Source organism: Colius striatus, chromosome 1 (genome assembly GCF_028858725.1).
Source record: "Colius striatus isolate bColStr4 chromosome 1, bColStr4.1.hap1, whole genome shotgun sequence".
Lineage (NCBI taxonomy): Eukaryota > Metazoa > Chordata > Aves > Coliiformes > Coliidae > Colius > Colius striatus.
This window is the reverse complement of record NC_084759.1, coordinates 118710720-118734736: the sequence shown is the minus strand read 5'-3', so window position 1 is coordinate 118734736 and position 24017 is coordinate 118710720. Positions and strand designations below refer to the sequence as shown.

Below are 24017 nucleotides of genomic sequence, written 5' to 3'. Positions count from 1 at the left end.
TCTGGAATCACTTCCCCCTCACAAGAAGATAGGCAAAGTTATCTCCAAAAGGATTTGGCAATACAGGGAGTGCTTGGAACACCAGGAAGAAGAGAGTTTACTGGTATCTGTTGTACCAGATAATTTTTAAAACCCATATATGCACTGAAAGTTTCCAGTAGACCCAAACTTGAAGTGAATACAATTGAGTTGTCAGTGCAAATTGTCAGAAGCTGATTGAATGGCACTGGACAGAAGTCCAAGGTCTGGGACTTAGACCAGCTCTAAGTACTGGAGAAGAAGTGGAATAGAACAGATCACGTGGTTTAGAATAGAACGGGTCAGAGGTTTAGCAATTGGAATTTGTCCCTGCAGAGAGCTCACAGGGATGTGGTCAGAGAGCCTCCCTGCCCACACAAGCCAGGCTGCCAAGCAGACTCTCTGTGCAGGCCTGAAGAGAGCTGCCAGTCCCAGTTACCTCCCACAGCTATTCCCTACAAGCCATGAATGTTTCCCATCTCCCAAAGGCTGCTTCCAGCCCTGACCAGCGGCCGGTGAGCTGAGCGTGTTACCCAAGTGTGGGGAGCTGAAGGTGCCTGTGTGGAGTGTGGGCGAGTACAGACCATCTGGCTGCACTAAAAGGCAGATTGTGAGAGGAAGCGACAAGCTGAGAGGGCTGAATAACTTGTCTCACGGGGAGAGGAGTGTCTTTCAACAGAGGACTGAGCTGAAGAAGGGAGGAGCAGAGCTGGGGGCTGAGCTCTCAAACTAATACCCTGGTGCAGCCAGCAGCCACAGCCGGTGCTAACAGCAGCAAGCTGGGGCAGCACAGCAGCAACATGCTTCCTCCTAGCATGCCCTCTCCTCTTAGAAGCCTCTCCCATGAAGTGCCTAATAAACTCCTGGAACACCTCCCAACCAGCCCTTACGCTCCCACCTGTTACTGGTGGCCTTTCCCTAAACAAACTTCCTCTTAAGCTGGGTTTGGCAATGAACGCAACAGGAAGTCTTCAGCCCATCCTCCAGCTGGATTCACAGCATAAGGAGGGCAGTGACACAGAAGATGAACAGGTGAGGACACATCCTTTCTCAGCTAGAGAGAAGGTTGCATTAGAGCCAGACAGAGACACACCACACTGCAGCTGTTAAGAGTATCAGGAGTATGGAGGAATAGAGTGGATGAGCCCACATGCAGCCTGGTCTTGACTAGCAACATCCTGAGCAAGCATTTAATGTACATTTCTCACAGCTAGAAGGATGCCCTAACTCACTGGGTACTCAGGGGTGCATCCAGTTTTCTAAGCTGCAGATTCTTTCCCTCAGCAATGCCACACTTGCACATTTTGTCCTTGAGGCCCACAGCACCCACTCACTATCCATTAAAATAATGCTGCTTATGTGGAGCATAACTCCCTGCACAGAACTGGAAGTAGTACAGTCAACACTTACTTTTGAAACTGGCCTTTGCCTCCAATATTGTCACCTTCTGGGGTTTTCTTCTATTCTTAGTAGCTTTGAAAAAGATTCTCCTGGTAAGATGCTCTTTGGCCAAACAGTACCAGCAGCAACAAGCCAAAAAAGGACAGAAGCAGCTGTGCTTCAACACCACTTTGCCCTCATCTGCTGCTAATTCAATGCTAGCACAGAGCTGAAGCCTCAGCCAGACACAGCTGAAGGATAGGGATGATGTTTGAGGAATCAGATGCATTCATACTGAACATGGTCTGAATAAAAGTGAAAACGAGAAGCCCCTCAACTTCGCCATTCAATCCACACCTGGCTGAAACAACTCATACCTCTTTGGCAGAGTCACAGCTGTGCCTGATGATGCTGTTGAGAGATCACACAGGATACCCCTAAAGTCCCTGGCATGATGTTGGTTCTGCAATTGAAAGCTCCAGCAAACCTTTACCAGCAGGAGGAAACAGCTTCAGCTTGCAGCTGAGACAAGAATCCCTCCAGCTACAGCACTTAGTTAGATGCAGATGTCAATGCCTTAATGCTGGTCATCAGCCCACACTCTCACAGCTCAGGCACACTCCTGCCTGTCAGCTCCTTGCTTTTCTTAGCAAGGATGGGAGGGGGCTGCACAGCCAGACTTTTCCTTCTCTTGCACAGGGAGGGGGAGGATTTTCACTTTGGTACAACAGCAAAACGCAGAGCCCTGAAGCGATTGCAAATTCTCTTTCTCCTCAGCCCCATCACCTGCACTTTGGAGGTCTCACACTCTTCCCCAAAAATCTTGACCACAGAAATATCTTCTTCTCGGTAAGTCTGTACACACCAGTCTCTTCAAAGCCCCCAGGCCCAGCTCAAGCTGCATTTGAAGCAGTGCCTGAAGTAGTAAACAATTTCCTCTGCTCTCCATCAAGGAAACAAGACCATAGTTGGAGACAGTAGCTAGCCTGGGAAGGGTTCAAGAACCACTGCAGTCTGATCCATAGCTTATGTCTTTGCAGACCTGTTTATGCATTACAGACATCATCTGCTGTAGCTAAACCTTGGCTTCCCCAGCACATGAGCTGCCACTCCAGATATGCTCCTGCTGTGTGGGGGCAACATATCAAGCCAAAACAGGGAAAAAACCCAAAAGCTGAGGAGAGACCATCTCATGTTGTCCCCATTTTCAGCACTGGAGTTAAACTGGTGGCTGCTGAGCCTGTCAGAACTCTGACATCCTTCTGCATAGACCACTCTCACCTAACTACAAATATGCTTCACTGCTAGTGCAAGATCCTTGTTGAAGAGTGCAAAGTAATCTTCAAAGAGAAATAGCTGAACAGCAGATAGATATGCCACCCAGGCAAATCAAAGCAGAGTTCTGGGAACAATCAAAAGCACCTATGATTCTACTCATTAAAAGTCATCTTGCCGTTCAGCAGATGTCCCCCGGTAGTGACATAATCAAAGGCTACATCTCTTCCCACTATCTGCACAGAGACTATCCATGTCTTTTCCAAACATGGCTTAGAAGAGGGTTTTAAGAGATTGTGCCTTTTTGGGGGTTCTGGCTGTATTGTGTGGGCATGTGTAGGAGGGAAAGCAAGACACTGTACAAAAAGGCTAGGAACCCAATCACATACTGATAATGGATTTCTCATGGAGTGCAAAATAATCCTGTTTTAAATCCCCACTGCAGAGGATCATCCCTAGTTTCCAGGGTAGCGAGAACTGCCAGCAGGGCTCTTTCATCCCAACACCAACAAACCCAAAAGCCAGCATTTGCAGAACTGTAAGAACACTTGCTTCCTAGCTTCTCCTTCTCAAAAGTCCAACTCACACAGCTGAATAGCCATAAGATGATGGCAGCTTTCGGTCAGTTGACCTGGTTGAGCGTGTGGGCAGAAATCAACAGGCCACTCCACAGATCACTTCTGATAATTTATTTTGATTCATAATTGTATCCATTTGGAAACATTGAATATGATGCAAAATGGACATAAACACACACACACACATCAATCCTTTCAAAAAACTCACAAAGGTTTCACAAAGTTTCTTCCTAAAGCTTAAGGTGGAAAAAGGGAAAAAAAATCCACACCACACTAAATCACAGAGCATCCCAACTCTCCAAGGCAGTCAGTTCTTCCAGAGCCCATCGTTCTTCATGTTACCATTAGAAGAGTTCCATAAAGATGAGACCTTGGGAGGCTGAATTCAGAAACAACCTCGCTGTTCTCAAGAATGATTTTCACTGTACAAACATCCTGATAGTTAAAGAAAATCCTAGGGAACTGTAGAGTTCTTCACTGAAAGTCATACAGGAATACACATCCATAATCACACACACTTCCTGCCCTAATGAGGCAATATACATTCATATAGAGAGAAAAAAACTAAGCACATTATTAAGACATTAGGCAGTGAGGCAGTACCCATTTTATCTTCAGAAGAAACTTTACAGCAAATGGTTTCATTAAGACACTTGAAAGCAATTCCTTTGAAGAAAAAAAAAAAGCACCATCATAGCATGAAGGCTGAAATGTGATTAGGAATCACAAGCAGTGCTAACTCAGGCTCACCAGTGACTTCTGTCATTTGAGGACAAGTTAAATGGAGAAACAGTCAATGTGGGGACCTGTGACCTGCCTACAAAAGAGCACAACATGAGAATACACAGTTAAAGAACGCCAAGCCACCATTTACAAGGGGTATCTAATGATGCACAGTTCTTAGTAGTCACCAAATAGTAGCATGCTGGCATTTGGACATGGAGGGCTTAACACTACAACAGCAGCAACAACAGAATCCTGGCCCCTTAAGAAATCCACATGATATGTGAAACAACAAATGTCTCTTAAAATGTCATGGTTAAAGCAAGAGCACTAATTTTCTGAGGGGAGAAACATCACGACTATTACCAAAATCCTCCCTGCTTCTGAACAGCTCTGGGTCCTCACTTCTTACAGGGAAGACCTTCCAGGGGCCAGCAGGGTACTTTTTTTCTGCATTGTCAGGTACCTCCATACAGTTTTACATGTGATACACTGGTCCTTGCCTCAAGGCAGCGTATACATGACTGTGAAGTTCAAATGCAGCCCGCTCCCACTGCACCAACACTCAGGTAGCATGGATCTAGGCAACTACTAACACAATGAGCATGAGGACTGCCTTTCTATGCCTCAGTTTTAACATTTTTCTACCAGTGTGTCCAAGAACAAGCTCAACACAAGAGATCACAACAGTCTGCCCTTGCTATAAGTGAAAAGGGAGCATTCAAGAGCTTCAATTCCCAGGGCTGTTAAAAGGAGAGCTCCAAAGTATGCATTTGAAGCTCATGACTCTTCCGCCCTTTTAGATACCTTTTAGATATCCTGTTACTTTATGCTTCCCACCTCCCAAGGCAAATCCTCTCAGGAAGAAGCCAGGATGATAAAGTCACGTCCTTAAAGAGAGCAAAGCCACCTGAACTTCCTGTTCAAAGGGGAATCAGCACTGTATTCTTCTCCTTAAGAAAAAAACAAAACAACAAAACCAAACCAGCCTTGAAATTCTCTTAGTGTCCTGAAGGGTTCCAGTTCCCACTGAAGAGCAAAAATAACAGATACTTTAGCACTTCACCCCTGCTATATTGGAGTGGGTTTGATGGTATGGAATGGTCACATTAGTCCAAGGTCCTGTGTTCCTAATCTGCACTCCAAAAGCCATGCTGCCTGGAGGACCACCACTGAATACTGACTCAGTCTAAGCAGCTCAAATGAAATGTCCCACACCAATGCTCACTAAGAGAAAAGAGACAAGACTACACGGACAGATAGGCTGCAAAGTACTAACCAATCTCTGACCATGACACAAGGTGAGCACAACAGGTTCAGGGACTGCCTGGGAAATGACCTCTCATCTCCTCTGCTTTCTCCCAGCCAGAAGTAGCAGGACTCTGGGGAATCACTTATCTTGACCTGTAAATGCTCACAGAGCTCGTTGCATGAAATTCAGTGACAGGGAGGTTGGCTGCCTCCACTGCAGGGGTTTGTTTAGCCCAAGAGGTCATTCTGCCTTAATTTTCCAAAGTACCAGTACGATGAGTTCAGAGATCACAAATCTGCTAGCCCACAGCATCCTTGTCTCCAGGGTTGCCAAGCTCCAGTTCATCTCAGCAGGCAACACAAAAATGTGTATGTGCCATGGAAACATTTACAGACAACTCACGTGGAGGCAAGGTCTGTGTGTGAATTTCAATTCCTAGGGTCAGGCTCCAAACAGTCAGAAGGTCATAGAGGAACAATTAGTACAGCCCAGTTGGATGCCTTTCTCTTCACATCAGGGTCAGAGATATGGTCAGAAATCTCTCAATGTATTCAGTTAGAGGCCGGAAGAAAAAAAGACGTTCCCTTAATCTCCTTTTAAGGGATTTCTCACCACATGAATAGAGGTAAGAGGAAACAAGGGACACTTAAGTCAGTACCTCTTTCTGCACAGCTACATTCCAAGTGCAGCTGCTCCTCAATTATCTGCTGGTTGTAGAAACTGCCACTTGAGGCAACTAAACAGTGCAAAGAGAGACATGGTCTTCATCTTAAACTGGGACGTGTAGTCAAGACACACACCAAATATGGCAGGGACCTTTAGGGACATCCCCCAAAGGCACAGAATCGAGTTGGAGGCCTGTGGCCAGTGGAGTTCCACAGGGACTGGTTCTGGGGCCAGTATCTGATGAACATCTTCATCAGCGACCTGGATGAGGGGACAGAGTGTACCCTCAGCAAGTTCACTGATGACAAACTGGGAGGACTGGCTGATTTCCCAGAAGGCTGTGCTGCCATTCAGCAGGATCTCAACTGGCTTGAGAGTTGGGCAGAGAGGAACCTCACAAGGACAAGTGCAGAGTCCTGCATCTGGGAAGGAACAACCCCATGTACCAGTACAGGCTGGGGACTGACCTGCTGGAGAGCAGCTCTGCAGAGAGACATCTGGGAGTCCTGATTGATAATTAACCATGAGCCAGCAATGTGCCCTCGTGGCCAAGGAGGCCAATGGCATCCCAGGATGCATCAAGAAGAGTGTGGCCAGCAGGTCAAGGGAGGTTCTGCTCCCCCTCTACTCTGCCCTGGTGAGGCCTCATCTGGAGTCCTGTGTCTAGCTCTGGGCTTCCCAGCTCAAGAGGGACAGAGAGCTTCTGAAGAGAGTCCAGGGCAGGACCACCAACATGATCAGGGGACTGGAGCATCTTCCTCATGAGGAAAGGCTGCAGGAACTGGGGCTGTTCAGCCTGGGGAAGAGGAGACTGAGGAAGGACTCTCATTAATACTTTTACACATATTTGAAAAGTGTATGTCAAGAGGATGGAGCAGCACTTTTTTCTGTAGTGTCCAGTGACATGACAGGGGTAATGGACAAAAGTTGGAACACAAAAAAGTTCCACTTAAACATAAGGAAAAACTATTTCCCTGTGAGGGTGAGGGAGCCCTGGCACAGGCTGCCCAGGGAGCGTGTGGAGTCTCCTCCTCTGGAGGTTTTCAAACCCACCTGGACATGTTCCTGTGCAAGCTAATCAAGGTGAATCTACTTTAGCAGATGGGTTGGACTAGATGATCTCTACACGTCCCTTCCAACCCGAGCATTCTGTGATTCTGGTACCCCATCACCTTTTGGCACCATGCATCTTTCATCCATTCTTCACATGTAATGCACAACAGCACAGAGTGAATTTGCATCACTCAGTCAGCATCCCCCAGCTGCCTGCCACACAAGGGGAGTAGGAAGGAGGAATGATCAGAAAAAAAAATAAAAAGAAATCAGTAACTAGGACAAGGTTCTTCTCTCTGGTTCTGCCTCTCAGGCAGAGTCCTTACCTCTTGCGCCACAGTTCCAGGCTTTTCCAACCAGACCTTTAAGATTACTGCAGGCCCAACAATATACACAAATGGTTTAGAACAAAAAGCAATAAAAAAATCCCTACCCACAAAACCTAGAAACTATTGCTGCCAAAATCTTGTGATTTCAGCTGAAGTTCAAGTCTGGGAAATAATACACCTGCAGGCTGATGAGGAACAAGGGGCATTCTTGCTTAGCACATTTAACACATTCATTCACCTGCCAGTGCAGGTCATCTACCCTAAAAACAGCTCCAACACACTCTCTCCCTACATATGCTGAGGCCATATGGCTTCTTGGCTTGAGAAGACAGACCTATGGTGAGACAGCTCCACAGTGCCTGAACTGAGAGGAAACGGAATCACTATGTTATTAGCAACACCACTGACCAAGATGCTAACTACCAAAAATGCTATTAGTAGAACTGTCGCCTCTCCCAGACTCCCTTCTCTCATAGAGAGAGGAAGGTAGTTTCCATAAAGCTACAGTAACTCCAAGACAGCACTCTTGTTTTTGGTTCAGTCCACTGTTATATATTCCTTCAAAACACCTTGTTGTTTCGTATATTTACCTGCCATTTTGTGTCACAATCCATAATCAGGGCAGAAACATGGAGGCGAGGCAAGCCTTCAAACCAACACAGAGTCAGCTCACAGGAAGAATGATGAGATTGAAGATGATGGTGTCTTCTCACCCAGTTGGAGATGGAATAACAACTTTAGGGGTCAAGAGGTGAAGGGATCTTAAAGCCCTACAAGAATGTCACTCACAAAGGCACTTAATACAAGCATGTATACAGCTGGATGGGATATTGAAAAAATAAAATGCACCAGAGAAGAGGGAGCCGCTCAGTGACTGCCTAAATGGTCTCTTTTAGACAAGGAGCCCAGCTTCTGCAATGGCCCATCTGTAGTATCAGAAGTTCACCCTCTTGACATCTCTGAAATTTCACACATGGGTATCAGTCAGGGATTCCTTAACATTTGCAGGAACCAGCGTGTGCTCTGAAGTCCAAAAGCAGGTTCTTCTTGATGCCAGGGTGCCCACCTAACAAAAACTCAAGTTCTCAAAACCTTGTGCTCTTCTTCCTGCTGAGCTGGGCTGCACAAAGTTTCCCACAGCAGAAATAAGCAGTGGGCCCCTCCCCTCGAGGTTTATGCATATGGCTTACTGCTTTCTGCATCCTATTGCTGGCTGACAGCACACGAAGAACCATTCTGCCTGGAAAAGCGTCCGATGTTCTCTGTGACGGGACAGGCAGCCCATACACCAACCATGAAGGAAGGGTGTGGGAAGGAGGAGTCCTAGTGGAAGGGGCCATTCTCCTGCTAAACAAAATCAGTCAACGTCACCTTCAGACAGAAGGGTATCACACGATGTCTTCAGCAGAGCGCTGTGGAGGAGAAGACCCCAGGCTCAAGAAATGGCCCCAGTTGCATAAGAAACCCCTGTTATACTGGCCAGTGTCTATCACTAACCCCCCCAGGAGCCTGCGCCCAGTGTTGTCCCGCAGAGCCAGCCGAGCTTCCCTCTCAGTCACGTTGTAGCTGATGTTCAACAGCTGGATAAGGAGGATATATCCCATGCCAGCTGTTACAATGGCACAGTACCACACACAGGTGAACGACAGAGCAGAGCTGGCAGCAGGGAAAAAGATGGGAAGGAAGCCATTTAGTTTTTGGAGCAGCTGCTTTAGAGTGACTTTCCCTGGTAATCACTATCCTTTCAAATCCCTGTCTACATCTGCCACAGTGATCTCGCTTTGCTGCCTTCATCAGATAATCCTTTAAAGCTTTCTCAAAATTAAAGCTTCAGGGCTTACTTAATGAGAGCTTTCAGCACTACCAAGCTACTCTTGCATGCTGCTATCATGCTACCTCGCTCTTTACTCTTACTGTTGTAAAGCTAACCAGTCCTTACTTAAGGATGCAACGATGTTCACACTCAGTAGATGAGGAAATGAAGTACAGAAGAAGGTAGGAGTCACTTGTGCTGGTGTACTCTGCTCATCAGCAGTAGAGCCAGCTCACGCTCAACACTTCTCCCCACCCTCCTGCCAGACAAGGCATATTAATGCTGTCTGTTCTAAGCAGATAACTCAGAGACAGTCACCAGATAAATACTGAGGGATGAGAAGGGGAGACAGTGCACCAATTTGAGACTGTCAGACCATTACCTGTACCTGTGGCCAAACACATCTAAGGGTACATCCATAAAAAATACAATAAAATTGAGATTTCCAACCCCAGCTCCTTCAACAACTTTTTCTAAAAAAGTGGGGAGCTCTCTCAAAGTCTCAGGCTCCCCACCTTGGCAAAACAAGTGCTTTTTAGGGAGCACTTTTAGGTCAAGTTTGACAACCGACAGCACTAGCCTAGAGAACACAGAATGATGAAGAGGAGTTAAGCTGCCTGTCCAAGCCTGTTCTCACCCCAGCTCTCTCCCACACAGATATCTCACCTGTAGTCAGAATAGGCTCCTGGACAGTAGAACAATGCCACAAACGGAGTCCGGCCTCTGCAGACAGTGTGCAAGGTCAACATAATCCCATACACAGAGGTGAGCATGAAGAAGGAGAGTGCAAGGATGAATGCCTGGTGGTTCCGCTCCCCTACACAGCTGTTGATCCTCCAAAAGGAAAGAAGAGATTACTTTGCTTAAAAAGAAACAAAACTGGTTTCTCTTTCCTCCTCCCTCCTCCAGCTGTCAGAGAACCTAATTTCCGAGGTGCTTCTATACAACCTAGGCTAAAAACTTTGAAACATGTTCAAAGAGGCTTTATAGCTCCTTGGTTCCAGTGCCACATGCACAACGCCAGCTTTGGGTTTCCTTGCCCTAGGAGAGCACTAACATAAGTTAACTGCAGGACTGCTAGTGCTCCACAGATCAAGTCTTGAAACAAAACAAAACAGAATAACAAAAAAAAAAAAACCCAAAAAACCTCACCCCAAAGAAGCCTCACACACCAAAAAAACCAAACCCAATGAAAATCCTACCCAGATGAAAAGGCAGTTCTGAGGTATCCTGTAAAAGTTACCAGCTATCAAGTCAACCTACTTAAAATAAACTTGTTTAAATTGCTCTTTAAAATGGTAAATAAAAATTTGCTGTTCAAAACAATGACACAGGTCTGGCACATAACAAAAGGAATCCTCTTTGACAGGGATTGTAAACAAAAAGAAGCTAACAAAAATGCGGGGGAGAGAAAACACATGTAGCTTGAGCTACACAAAACCTACCAGACACAGTGATGGTCCAGTCTCCTTACACATCTGCCACAAAGCCGGCAGTGCCCTGCTCGGGCTGGTCTGACCAGTTGGCATTTAGTGCACCAGTCCTTTCTCACACCTTCTGGCTCCTCAGATGACATCCTGGAATAGCCTTTGGCTGCTCCATTCACAGCACGGCCACTGACACCACCAGACGTGGCAACAGCATGCAGCCCATTGGAGGTCCCTCTAACACTCTTGTTGGCCAAACCCTGAGGCGATGACTTCTTGTTGCTTGCTGGGATGGGAAGGTAACCAGGGTCTTTCTTGGCTCGAGACAAGGCTGCAAGCATAAGAATTAACCCAAATGTGAGAGCGACCACTTGGGAATACCCTACGTGGCCTCGGGGAACCACCTCCTGAAGAAACACATAGTACATATAGCCCAAGGAGAAGAGTCCCAGGCTCAAGAAGAAAAGAGTCCTTTCCTTCCTCCTGTGGGTGAGGTAGTAATACCACAGCACCACCACGGGCAGAGATGTCAAGATGACCAGTCCAAGCAGGAAGTGCAGAGCGGCAACGTGGAGGAAGACGGGCAGCAGAACCAGAGGCGGCACGAGGCTGACATTGACCTTCACAGCCCCTGCAAACCAAGGGACTCGCACCCGATCCGCGATGGTGTCGGCAATTCTTTCCAGAGCTCCCGGGGGCAGGGATTTGCATGTCAGCCACCTGTTCGGGGGTAAAGCATAAATGCCGGATAGCAGACCCACAGCCGTGCATCTGAGGCCCTTCCCTGGCCTCGTCCCACTCCTGCAGCTGACTGCGGACCCGGGGCAGCTCCCGTCCGCCCGCCTCTCCCTCCTTGTCTCCCCTCTAGTTCCTGGACAAGTGGCACGCAGCTCCCCTCCCCTCAGAGTGGCTGCCCCGCGGCAGGTACCAGCTGCTCAGGGCGGTTTCCCCCAAAGCGAAGGGACATCCCCACAGCCCCTGTGGTCCGCCGCCCAGAAAGGGTCTCGCAAGCAGCGCCCGGAGAGGAGGAGGATCGCAGAGCGGTTACCTCTCGCAGCCCTCGTCCAGGTCCTCGCAGTCGCAGCAGCACGCAGCCAGGTGGTTCCTCTCACCCCTCCGGTCCACGTACTCGCAGCAGCACAGGGGTTCCTCCATCGCCGCCCGCCCGCCGCTATGCGCCCCTCCCTCAGCCTCAGGCGCCGGCGGGCCCGGGACGCGGCTCCGCACGGCAGCGCCGCCGCGGCAGCCGCCCCGCCCCGCCCCCTGCCAGCCGCAGGTGCCTCGCGCCCGCCACCGCCTCCTCCACCGCGGCCCCGCCTCCTTCGGCGGAGCCCGGCCGCCATTGGCCGCCCGCGCTCCGAGCGTCTCCCGAACGCGGAGGTGTTCAAGGAGCGGGCTGAGGCGCTCTCCCCCCCACCCCGCCCCGGGCCCGTCCACCTGACGGCGGGGCGGCCCAATGCGTGGCCGGGAGGGGCGGCGCTGGCCGTGACGCGCTGGCACCTGCCTTAAAGAGCCAGCGCAACAGGTGGCGGCCGCAGGAGGCGCGGGGGAGGCACCGCAGGGTTCCGGCGCCACCAGGTAGGGGAAGAGGTCTACAGCCTGTGCCTCTGCTGTCAAGGGAACGTGACGGATCGGCTGTGCTGCTCACACGGCTGGACATACGTGGCTGGGAAAGTTTCCCACGGAGCAAGAGCAGCCGCCGTGCACGTTTTAACCTGCCCCGTGGAGGGTTTTGCCCCAGGACTCTGCATTTTGGGACTCGAGCACCAACACATGCTCCCTTCCCACCTACCCCGGGCTGCAGACAGAGGAGCTCAGCTGTTTGCACCCCTGCAAGATAGCCTGAGCGGGACAACAGCCATCGCTACCCTAGAGCCCTGGTCTGACAGCCCCTAGGAAGGTTGCTGTTGCCCTTGCTTTTACTTCTTGTTTTCATCTTCCTTCTCTCAACCTGCTTAAAAAAAGCTTGAAGCCAGAAGAAAAGGTGTTTCATCATCAGTGGGCACACCATGCTAAAAAAACTGAAGAGCAGCCCTCGATGGAGGGAAAATACCGAGGGCTGCAGTTTATCTGGGAGAGCTAGAAACATATGGCAGAAGGCAGACTGCCAAAGCTCACAGGATGCAAAAAGATTTAGCAAAGAACTATCAAGCATTTTCCTGTTTAGTCAATTAATCTTAAAAATATTCATCCTTAAAGATAGTGACAGCTAAAAAAAAAAAAAGGCATACAAAGGATGCTGTGGCTGTAAAACCACTACCTGTCCTTTTTCTCCCAATAACTGATGGTTATTTTTTTTAAGTTGACATAAAAAGCTGTGACTTCATTACATACAAACCCAGCTGTCTGCTGAAGCTGTTCTTCCCTCCCCCAAAATTCGCATCTCTTAATTGGTGGTACAACTGTCCTCGCTCACTCACCACGGGATTTGAGAGCTCTGCACTGTTGTAGGCGAGACTGCACGGGACACAAGGCTGTCAGGAGACAGATCGTCACCAGGCTGTGGGAATGCAGAACCCAACTTACTTCTTCCAGAAACCTTTATTCCGTGTAGCTTTTGAGCCAAACAGTAAAGAGTCCAAAGGTGACGGTGATTACAATCCCTACCCCACAAGTCCTCACACATACACACATCTGTTCTTCGCACGTCTGGAACAGAAGACTGATGTTGGCACTAACTCTCAGTCTTGCCATTCTGTGTCCTGTTCAAGTGATCAAAGCTTCTTTGGAGCATGGAAAGGGAGACCTTTAGCTGTGAAAAAAATAACCATCATAGTCCTCCAATTACTTAAGTTCATCTCCTGTATGGGTGAATGAGATCAGGAAAACGACATCTCCCTCCTCCTCTTCTTTTAAAGATTTCATGCAATTTCCTCCTCCCTGTTTCTATAAACAGTTGCCTTACTGTGCTCTCCTAACAGCTATACTCTGTACAGTTAGTAATTACTAACAGTCCAGTATGATAAAGTCTTAACACCTCGCCAATCAACAGTGTGGAAGATAAGTCACCTCACTCAGTTAATGTTCACAGCAAATACTCTAAGGAAACATGACAGCAGAACATGATTTGTCTTTTAACACATGCTCCACTCCCCTCCCCCAGTGCCCCCAGTGCATTTTGGTGCACAAAACGTGTTTAGATTATTGACAACCCTCAGAAAACAAGGTAACAGACACTAAAATATGTCATGACTTCCAGGCAAAAGTGTTATTTGGGATGAAAGAGGTTGCTAAATTTTCACTTTTTTAATAGTTATGTTTTTGTTGTTGTTGAGTTTGTTGGGTTTTTTTTTTTCAAGGAACACTGTGTTCAGAAAGTTTAACACTTTGGAATTAGGAATCGTTTGGCTAATAAGCAGAGAAAATGAAAAAGGCATCAAAACCAGGAAATTAATTTCTACAGTGAAATTTCCATCACTCAGCAGCTTTTTAAAGTTGTGATCAAAATGGTTAATAGATTAATAGCAATTTTGTGTGCAGAAACACCTCTGAAAAAGGAGTACAAAAAATGGCTTCTTTTTCTACTCTCCTTTAGCGCGTGGGAGAGCAAACTGGTGATGGATAGAGGTACATGTGAACTCCCCCACAGCTTTCCTAATCTAATAATTTCTCCTGTCATATTTTAGGATTTGATAAAAGAACTTAAAATCAGAGCATTTATAGGTTATATATATAAAAAAAAAAAAGATCAATTTACTGTTTTCACTTACTGAGTTGAAATCTCAGGCTTACCAGTCCTGGACTACAGGATCAGACACACACAAAAGCATTCAACAACTTAATTTTTATATAGTGGTTGAAGTACGTAAGAGCCTGGAAGTGGGAAGTTACAGAGAATGAGCACTGCAGCCTCTCAGAAACATATAATCTGTAAATTGTATTTTTTTTGCACTGGAGATTAGGTGGCCCATTGATACCAAGGCTAGGTAAAGCTCTCAGCAGTATCTAGAAGAGAGTAGTGAGGAACAAAACACAGGATAAACCTGAGTGAAGAAACCCTGTGATAAGGTGGGAAAAATATCTAACTTTATGTTTTGAGTTTTCTTAGAAAAGAGGATCTGTTTTGAATTCCTACGGTCTTTGTTTTGTTATGATTCAAAACTGCATCAACAGATCTCATCACTACAGGCACTTGACAGGTTTAAGAAACCTGACATGAATATTTAAACTTAGTCAAAATAAACCCAATCCAAACCAAAAAACCACAACCTAACCCAAAACATCAGAAACATGAGCACTGCCCTAAACACCAAATTCAAGTTTAGGACAAAACAGATCAAGGAGCTGTGAGAACTTTAGTTAGCACCAGAAGACATAAAACAAAAGCTATGATGGCACACGGGAGAAAACTAGACTTGCTGAGAAACAGGAATATCATTGGGAAAAAATTGCAGACTTACCTGCTCAAGCATTTCAATAGAGTCTCTTAAAATTCCCTTCACATGTTTAACCTGTTCCTTATCATACTGAGGGATCTCCTCTTTTGATACCATTTCTGGGGATATGCTGAAAGAGATTGAGATTACATCAGAAACATGGCACAAGCAGTTCCATGCCTTTCTAAAAGCAATTGCTTTCTGCCACCGTTGCTCTGCTATTGCTAAAAACATCCTTTTCCAAAAGCCACATAAAAGCTGCTTTTGGAATTTCAATCGAATTTCAGTCCGTGTTGTCTTGAAGATATCGATTCACACCTTTATAGACAACAGCCACAAGGAAGAAATGTGCTTGCATTATGTCTACAATGTAAGTTCCTACACTTCAGAGGACAAGATCTTTCTTATGAAGAAAGCTAATCTAATCAGTTCCAAGATGATCAGTATGGGAGATTGCCACACCACTTCCACACTCAAGATCAGGTCTTGGTTTTTAACTTATTTGCTTATATTAAAGAAAGAAAGCAGCATCCAAGGCTCTTGTAGGTGTTTGAATACAAAAGGCATCTAACATGGAAGTTTTAGTGAGAGAAAAGACTTAGCAGGAGACTCACAGAAAGAGACTAAAAAGCTAAAGAAATCTTTAACATTGCATTTGAGATCATCCTAGTTCACACAGGATGAAGTGAACACTTTGGTTCTGCAATCAGCACTATGATATTCACAGCAGATGAGTCACAGCAGGGTGACAGATGCAAGATAAGGTTAACACTTCCCCAAAAACCAGCTTGTCGAAGAACAAACTTATTACTGCAAGATGCAGTCAGACATGTCATTGGATATCAACACAGACCACAGAAGAGCAACCAGCCCCAGCAGCAACTCCTAGTAAGTTTTTAAAACCTACCACTGAGTTCCATTGTTCAAAATGTATTTCTTTAGATCAGATTCTCACATAAGCTGAGGAAGAAAGAACAGTGAATTCAACTTACTTCAAAGAGCTTTCTTCCTGAAGCTGGACATGATAGAGGGACTGAGCTGCATGTTCTATCTTTGACAGTTTGAGAAACAGTGTTATATTCAGCAAGACCAAGAGCAGCAAACTGTAGAGAGAAGAGAACAATCAAATCTTGTAGCAATTTTGTATGTAGTGCTACAGAAACAAGATCTGGGCTAAAATCAGCTAAGAAAAGAGAATTCTTCTTGGGGGTGAGGAGAGGGAGGGGGCAGGGAAAGGTGTCGGGCAGAGTTATACTGAAAATAAAGATCTATACAGATCTATAGCAGTTAGCATTAAGTTGTCTAATATGAACGAATCAGAATTACAAGTTTCTCAGAACTTGTAAAACTAGGAATGAGTAAACTTTTTTTTTTTTTAATCAGACCTAAGTAAACCTGCAAGCTACACTGGTTTGGCAAGTTAGCATTTTCATTCCATGTGTCACTTACGTCAATGCATTCCCCTCCTATACCCAAGAGCTCAATTTAAAATAGGTTAGAATCTATCATGCTATATGCAACATTAACACTCATGTGAGGTACAGACAAATATAGGTAAAAGACGAAGATGAGCTTGAGTCAAGACATATTTTAATGCAAGTGAGTACTTACAAGACACTCATTACTACAATGATGGTGGTGGTCCTACTTACAGCATCTCTTTTCCTTCCTATGGGGCACAGAAGAGAAGGAGGTTAAAAAGTACTGAAGAACATTCCTAAAAGGATGCCTGCAGATACATGCCAGTGCCCAGTATTTCACACAGAATAGCTCAACAGCTTTTGATGGAAAAAAAAAATGACAGATCACGTGGGTGCACAAGATCACCACCAACAATCATCAAGGCATTTCTGTAGTCATCTCAGACCAGTCATCTGAACAGGCAGGCCCTCCCATCAGGAGCAGGATTCCTCCTACTCCAGTATGCCGAGAACACAGCATTGGGGCATGTTCACATTAAACCTAGACAGCCTGAGAAGGTTACTGTCCATCCATTACTAACACTCATTCAGCACATACACTGCTAGTCACACATGAGCAGGGATAGGCTGCAAAGTGGCTCTCTTCTGCTTGCTTTCCTGCCCACTATTAGTCTTCCTGACAATGAGTGTCAAATAAAGTTCTTCTGTAACTTGTCCCATCTTCACTTGCTTGTTTTATATATTAGCCTGAAGACAGCCTTTTGAAAGAGCATCTGCTAATCTTCAGGCAACAGGTATCTGATGCTATTGAGAGAGGGGAAGTGTGCATATCATCTCCAAACTGAGCAGCAATCACCTACCACTGCAGGCAGGCTGATCTTTAAATGTAAGCACCTGTTGCCCTCAAACAGTTCCTTACATCCACATTTCCTGCCCTGGACAAAGGGCATACAGGAAAGCTGTAGTGTATGCTCACTCACCATCATTCACCTGAAAAGGTGGAGCAAGAGTAGTAGCAAAATTAAGTAATCAGGAAGTAATCTCAGTTAGGTAAAGAGTCCATTACACATGGTGTTGATCCAACTGTTCTCTCAGAGCTATGCTCAGTGCTGTCTCCACCTTTAGGAAAGGCCACTTGCTCCTAACTTCAGTTTTCACTATTCAATTTGTGTCACAAAATCCACCACTCTGCTACACATTAGTGCACAGATGTTCCTCACCTCTGTATAGGCTAGGTGCCAAGCCCATTGTGCCTAGGGGCAGTGGAACTGCAAGGAACACTTTAGTGACCCAGAAATTAGAGGCAGATGGGAAGTAAAACCCTTAATATAAAAAAACCCACAAAACCAAAACCAATCTGACAGGGTCAAGAGACAAGTGAAAAAATCTAATCAATTCATGACTTGGGTGTGCAGTTATCTGAAGAAATAAAGCATTTTTATAGCAGCTTTATAAAAATCAAGTTAAATTTCTTTCTGATCACATAATATTTTCCATTCTATGCAGGTACAGTGCAGCATTTTAGGTTTCAGTTGTTGTTTTTTTTAAAAATAGAAGGTGAGATGTCTGATTTCAAGAGAAACTCATCATAAAAGTCACTATGCATGCTTCAAATCTATTTTACAAAAGTTTCAATACACTGAAGTATCTGCTGTTACACAAATTAGACAATGACAGCAACATACAGACACATGTTACTCTTACACTATTTTAATGTGAGTTTAGTGAGTAAATCTTTCCTGAACACACCTTTTGGAGTGGAAAACACTCAGTACAAAAATTCCTACCTATTATGCTGCCCTGGGACTCTACTCCCATGTCACCGGAGGAATGCTGGGAAGAGCGTTTGGGAAGTGATTCTGCCAAACTCCGGTGTAAAGTGCGTCGTCTTCGTCTCAGGGCAACTAATTTTCCAGAGTCTTCTATGGACTGATTAATTGCATATTCCTCCATTAGAAGATCTGATTCTACAGTGGAATAAAATAAGGTTACTGAACCTTCAAAACCAAAGCTGGAAAGCCTAGTACCAAAGACTTCAACTGTGAGATATGGAGGGTGGCAACAAGAGGGAAAAGTGCATCTTCCAGCAAATGAACTTAAAGCAGGTAATTGACATCAACTACATCTTGATCTATTACCTGTCCTGTTTGCTAGAGGGTACTTAGTACACTTTTCAGATATGATATACATTCAGCTTATGTAGGATTCAGTGGTATGTTAGACAGCAGTGTGAGATGAGGAATTGTGTTAGACTGTGAGCCTGCAGCCGTGGCTGGCCAGGCTGTTAACAGACACAGCCAGGGAGCCTGCCAGGTGTCACCGCTTCTCTTCTCATACTCACAATCAAGTAAATACACTTAAGGATAGGTACATGCAGCTGAGAGCAACAGCTTCCCTGCTGCTCCTCATGTTTCCTTCAGAACACAGTTATGACAGTATACAAGAGCTCCTTGTTAGCATTAAGCTACGAGGCTCCTTTTACACTCTGGAATTGGCAGATATATTGATGACAGGAACTTTTGACTTAGAGATTCCTTTGGTGTTGCTTCCTTTTCAAACCACTCTTTAAAGAAAGCAAGTTTGTCACACGTGAAAACGTACACAGGAAAGGTAGCCTCCCTACTCCAGCACAAAGAACAAAATGCCTCACCAAGTTGTTTGAAGTTTTCCTGTATTCCTCCCCAGGTATTCTTCTCAATTACAGACTTGACAAGTCCCCAAGGCTGCTTTTTGTACTTCACTTCTGCAGAAACCCTAATAAATAGAATGCAATAGTGAAAGAGTGCTCTTCACAGAACAACAACAGTTGGAAGGGACCTCTAGAGATCACGTAGTCTAATCCCCCTGCTGAAGCAGGTCCACCTAGATCAGGTCACACAGGAACATGTCCTTACTCTTCTAGGTAGCACAGTGATAGGAGAAATCTCTTATCAGAAGTACATCTTTAGCTTATATTTATAACCTGAAATACCAACCGAAACTGCTTTGGCTTTCCACCTGGGCAGCATTTACGTCAAAGCAAGGCAAGAGACAGCAGCAAAGACAGCATACCTAGCTAAAGCTTCAGGAGATGCCAATAACCAACTTACAGGAAACATTTTGAAATATTTTCCTTCATACTCAGCCTAGCAGAGAATTTCTCTCCTCTGAAGTGTTCTCATTTAACATACATTTGAAACAAGCTTCACACTTCCAGACCATAAAGTCTTGCTTTATACTCTATATGTGTACATGTGATGTATTACAGGGGCACTGCAAAGGCAGCAGGTTAAGTTCATTATCACCACTCATGCACCAAGTGCTCAGATCCTACCCTGAGTAGACAGAAATTAAAATCTGTCTTTCTATGAGCACGAGAAAGGGGAAATAACACTCCTGCCTTGCATTCCCCAGGTCAAGCTAATCAATAATGCTTCCGGAATAGAAATAAATTGAATCCTTCAGAGGGCTGCTTCTAACAACGGAATAAATCCTAAAGCTCTTCACAAAGGACAAAAGGCTAGCCTTTAAGTTTGATTTAAGTCATGAACACCAACCATCCTATATTACACTTTTTTCAACATTTTCAAATAATCATCCAACTCAACGTAAGCCCACTGTGTTTCCAGTCTAACAAAACAGCACCTTTCAAATAGAGTTTTTGAACCATTTTAAATGCAGTATAATAAAGCCAGTTGTAACATCACCATGCACCTTCTGTTACACACATGCATGCTCTGTGCACTATATTAAGACCTACTTTTTTGCTCTTACCCTGGTATTACCACAGGTCTCAGATAAAACAAACAGAGCCTTCAAAGATGAAGAATAACTCACTCAAAAAAAATAATCCAGAAGCTTTCAAGGACCTTTCTTCTTTTCTGCCCCCACGAGAGAGGGAGTCTTCAACACTTTCATAACCTGAGATTAGCCAGAATAAAATCCAGCCTTGCTTACCCTTCCTGGGTACTGATGAAGTTTGAGATAAAAGGTCTTACTAAAGACAGCAAAAAAACTACAGAGGATTACTTAGTCATACAAATGCACTGAACATGCAACTTGATCACTTGAGGTATTTTCAACAAATGGGAAAAAAGGCATTTGCCTTTTAAGACTCCCCTATCTAGGCAGAGTTTAATGATAAAGTCTGATTCCCTTGAATATTCTCCCTGCAAAAGTAGGTATGTTCCATGTTCTTTGCACCTTCCTGTGAAACCAACCTCCTCTGCAGGCCCTTAAGCAAGGATATCTGGGAAACTTTGTAATAAAACATCATCTCAGATAGTGCAGCTTTGTGGGTGGGATAAATTGGAACTCAGAAACACAAGGCTGGTCAGAACCCAGTTCAGTCTTGGAGTTAAGTTCTCTACCTCATACAGTCAACACAAGAGTCTGCTTCTCGCTGAATTAATGAGATCCAAATACAGCATACTTGTGACAAGGGATAAACCAAGCTTATTATTCAGAACAGATCCCCAGCTTCAAGAGAAACTTATCTTCTCTAATGCTGTTGGAAGATCCTCTGGTAAACATACTTCGTCAACCCATAACACACATGCCTTGGCTTCTCCCCTCCCACTTTGCACCACTCTGGCTCACCGTAATCGACACTTGTGACTGGATGTGCGGCTGATGCAGTATCTGTTCACAGTGTAGAAATAATCATGGTAGGGGACGTCATGGGTCAGTACCTCAGCATCCACCTGATAAGTCTGGCCTTTCTGGCTTTGCTTATACAGTATCTACCATAAAAGAAAATAAAAATGAGAAGGTATATTCATGCTATCTAATTTTTTATCTTTCATCCCAAAATCCTTAGGTTAGATCATCCAAGAGAACTAGAGAAGGGAGGAAGACTGAACAAGCACAATAAATAAATATATATGGAGTAGGGGAAAAGAGCCAACATAGGTAGCAGCAGTACTTCCTCCCCCTTAACATTTCAAGAACCAGATAGAAGGCTGGCCACTGGCTCACAACCATAGCTCTTTGAGACTGACCTAGGAGACATTTTCCCAAAGCAGAACTACAGAATGGTTGAGAATGGAAAGCAGCTCTGCTGGTCATCCTGGACAAGAACCCTGCTCCAGGACAGCACGTTGCCCAGGACCATGCCCAGATGGTTTCCAGTATCTCCAAGGAAGGAGATGCCACAACCTCTATGGACAACCTGTTGCAGTGTTCTGTCACTCTCACAGTAAAAAAGTGTCTCCTGATGTTCAGAGGGAACCACCTGTGTTTCAGCTTGTGCCAGTCACCTCTGGTCCTGCCACTGGGCACCACCAAAAAGTGTGGCCTTTGATGGTGAAAGCTTGGCTCACTCTTCTTTGCATTCTCCTTTCAGATACCTAGATACACTGTAAGACCCTCCCCTGAGGCTGAGGAATACCAGCTCTCAGTCATTTCTCATAAAAGATGCTCCAGGCTCCTAATCATCTTATTGGTCCTTCACTGGACTTTTTCCATCTCTGTCTCATCCTGGGGAGTCGAGAAGTGGACACTGAAAGAATTTCATTGCATCTTGTCACCTCCCAGTTCATGAGAAATGTTAATGATGTTCCCCACTGACTTGGTAGGAGAAATTTACAGTCATCTGGTAGGTTGCAACATAGAAAGCCCTTCTGATTTCCTCAGTATTTGCTCACTAATGATGAGGGGCTGCAAGCTACCTTTCAAAACGCTACATTTAAACTCCAGATCTACATTCAGCTCACTGGAGTCTAATCTATGGTCAGTTCTCTGACAGACCAGTGAGTTGACCTCTCCCTTGCTTTAAATAGCAGGCAAACATACTCACACAGTACCTGTTTTTCAGTTGCAGTTGTGAACTTTCCACACAGTGGATTATTAATTGTTACAGTGTACGTCAAAGTCCTCAACTGATTGCCACTGGAATCTCTATTCCAAGGGGTTGATACAGCATCTAGATGAGAAATTATGCAAAATTTCACATGCAAATTACCTAAAAGACGATGCCTTTTCCTATCTTATTTTATGAACAGTGGTGGGGAAAGAGACATAAAACTGATTCCAAAAGGTTATGTTTTTTGCAGGAAAAAGCAAAACTGCAGTTCACTGATGAACAAAGGTGAGGCACTAAACAGCTGAACCTGAATCTACTGAAAGAGACTTGAGGGTGGGGAGAAGTGTAAGCAATTAAAGGGAAATATTTAATTTCCCATCTACTTAAAGTTGAGATTCGCTTAGCATTAATAAAAGCTTTTGCCACTTTGCTTTCCAAGCTGACACTGAATAAATATTAACCTTTCTGACTTAATTTTCTGTCCTTATGATCTCAGTGAATAAAATTTACTCATCCAGAAAATTAAGCCTGTGAGTATCATTTAGGAGGACGCAATGATTCTGCCTGAGTGTCAACCACACACACTTCACTATTTCTGGGACACAATGTAACCAGAAATACCCTACAGAATGCACCAACTTAATAGTCTAGCCAAAATTCAGGAATGAAGGTGCTGTTTTGTGGTGCACTGAAATTAGGTTTCTTCTCTGAAATGTGATGGATTTACAGAGACAACATTCTATCTCATAGAAGAACTTTAAAGATTCAAAATTCTTCTAAAGCAAGGAGAAATTTAAAATTCAACTTAGCCCTAGTTAACATTTCTCAGAGACCGACATTTTGAGGATAGTTTGCAACACAGACAGAAGGAAGATGAGTGTATTACCTACTATACTCCTGGAGTTGAGAAACCTCTGCATGAAGTGAGAATTGGTGAAAAGGATTTCAAACATCTTGTCTGCAGTGATGTGGAAAACTCTGTTTATAAAAAGTCTCCCATAGAGATCGTTCTCAGAGACAGTCTCCTTCACTGCTAAGGAAAGGCAGAGAGATCAGGTTAAGATAAAGAGCAATATTACAAAGCCAGTTTATAATATTCTAAGACTTATTATAGCCTAAATCCTTCCCAAGCTTGCATCAGCCTTTTTCTCCCCCCTCAGAAAACCAGTAATAATAGAAGCATATGATCTGATAGGTAGATTTTCTCCAGGAGCAAAGTCCAGAGCCAATTTTCAACACCCACCTCCGCATTACCCACCATTTCCCTGTGCAAACATAAATTGATAAATCAACATCACAAGGTCTCATCCTTTTAGTTCTGCCTTCAGTATTCTACGAATTCTACAGGAGACATTGGGAAAACACCAGCAGTTAGCATAATCTTCATTAATATGTGTACCTATTGTATAAAGGACATGTGCATAGCAAGCAGGACACTTAAACCATACTAGCTTTCCTCTTGTAGCTAGTTTTAGAATTCTGCTTTTAACATTTGTCATGCTGGTAATGTCTGCAGTCTAAGACCAGGTAGACTCCTAAACAGTTCCTCCTTCCATAGCTCTTTATAAAAGGAACACAAGTACCACCCTGATCCATTTTGCAGTCCTGAGAAGTGCACCAAGATGCTTAATAGCCATCCCCTATTTTGAAACCACCAACAAGCACCAAGAGGCATCCTGTGGCTACAGCACTGATCTTTGCCATTTCTGCTTCTTGTTGGCTGCTAGTATGACTCAGCTTTGTGGTTGTCTCAGCCACTCTTGCAAGTGATAAGAGATAGAACTATAATCCTGGAGGGCAAGCAGTTCCCTACGCTAACCACAACCCAATCTGCTTATGCTTTAGAAACAAGTCCATCCTAAACTATAACTACAAAAGCAAACAAAAAACCCCACCCAACAACATTACTAAAGTTAAATAAAAA

General features: G+C 44.8%; 2 protein-coding genes across 8 annotated transcripts in view; both read right to left on the bottom strand.

The window, feature by feature from the left end:
- Positions 1-3425: 3425 nt before the first annotated feature.
- On the bottom strand, positions 3426-11669 carry ZDHHC23 (zinc finger DHHC-type palmitoyltransferase 23). 2 transcript variants are annotated; one of them, XR_009818051.1, is made up of 5 exons: positions 11563-11669; positions 10533-11234; positions 9754-9921; positions 4782-8930; positions 3426-4068 (listed from the first exon to the last, which is right to left on the bottom strand). XR_009818051.1 is itself a non-coding variant. In XM_010208905.2 (4 exons), the coding sequence occupies exons 1-4, from the start codon at positions 11667-11669 to the stop codon at positions 8663-8665; spliced, it is 1245 nt and encodes a 414-aa protein (XP_010207207.2). In that variant the 3' UTR covers positions 4666-8662. The 2 variants fall into 2 exon arrangements, 1 of the variants encoding a protein (XP_010207207.2); XM_010208905.2 differs by lacking the exon at positions 3426-4068 and having other exon boundaries at positions 4666-8930.
- A 1110-nt stretch (positions 11670-12779) lies between these two features.
- The window catches only part of GRAMD1C (GRAM domain containing 1C), a 53858-nt gene continuing 42620 nt past the window's right edge, over positions 12780-24017 (bottom strand). For 3 of the 6 annotated variants that reach the window (XM_061988721.1, XM_061988717.1, XM_061988722.1), the window contains exons 10-18: positions 22980-23126; positions 22095-22213; positions 20890-21032; positions 18962-19065; positions 18099-18278; positions 16502-16559; positions 15883-15993; positions 14915-15020; positions 13031-13266 (exon numbers count right to left, since the gene is read on the bottom strand). In XM_061988721.1, the coding sequence (XP_061844705.1) occupies positions 13189-13266; positions 14915-15020; positions 15883-15993; positions 16502-16559; positions 18099-18278; positions 18962-19065; positions 20890-21032; positions 22095-22213; positions 22980-23126 (1046 nt within the window). In that variant the 3' untranslated portion in view covers positions 13031-13188. The other 3 variants (XR_009818050.1, XM_061988719.1, XM_061988718.1) reach the window with 3 other exon arrangements.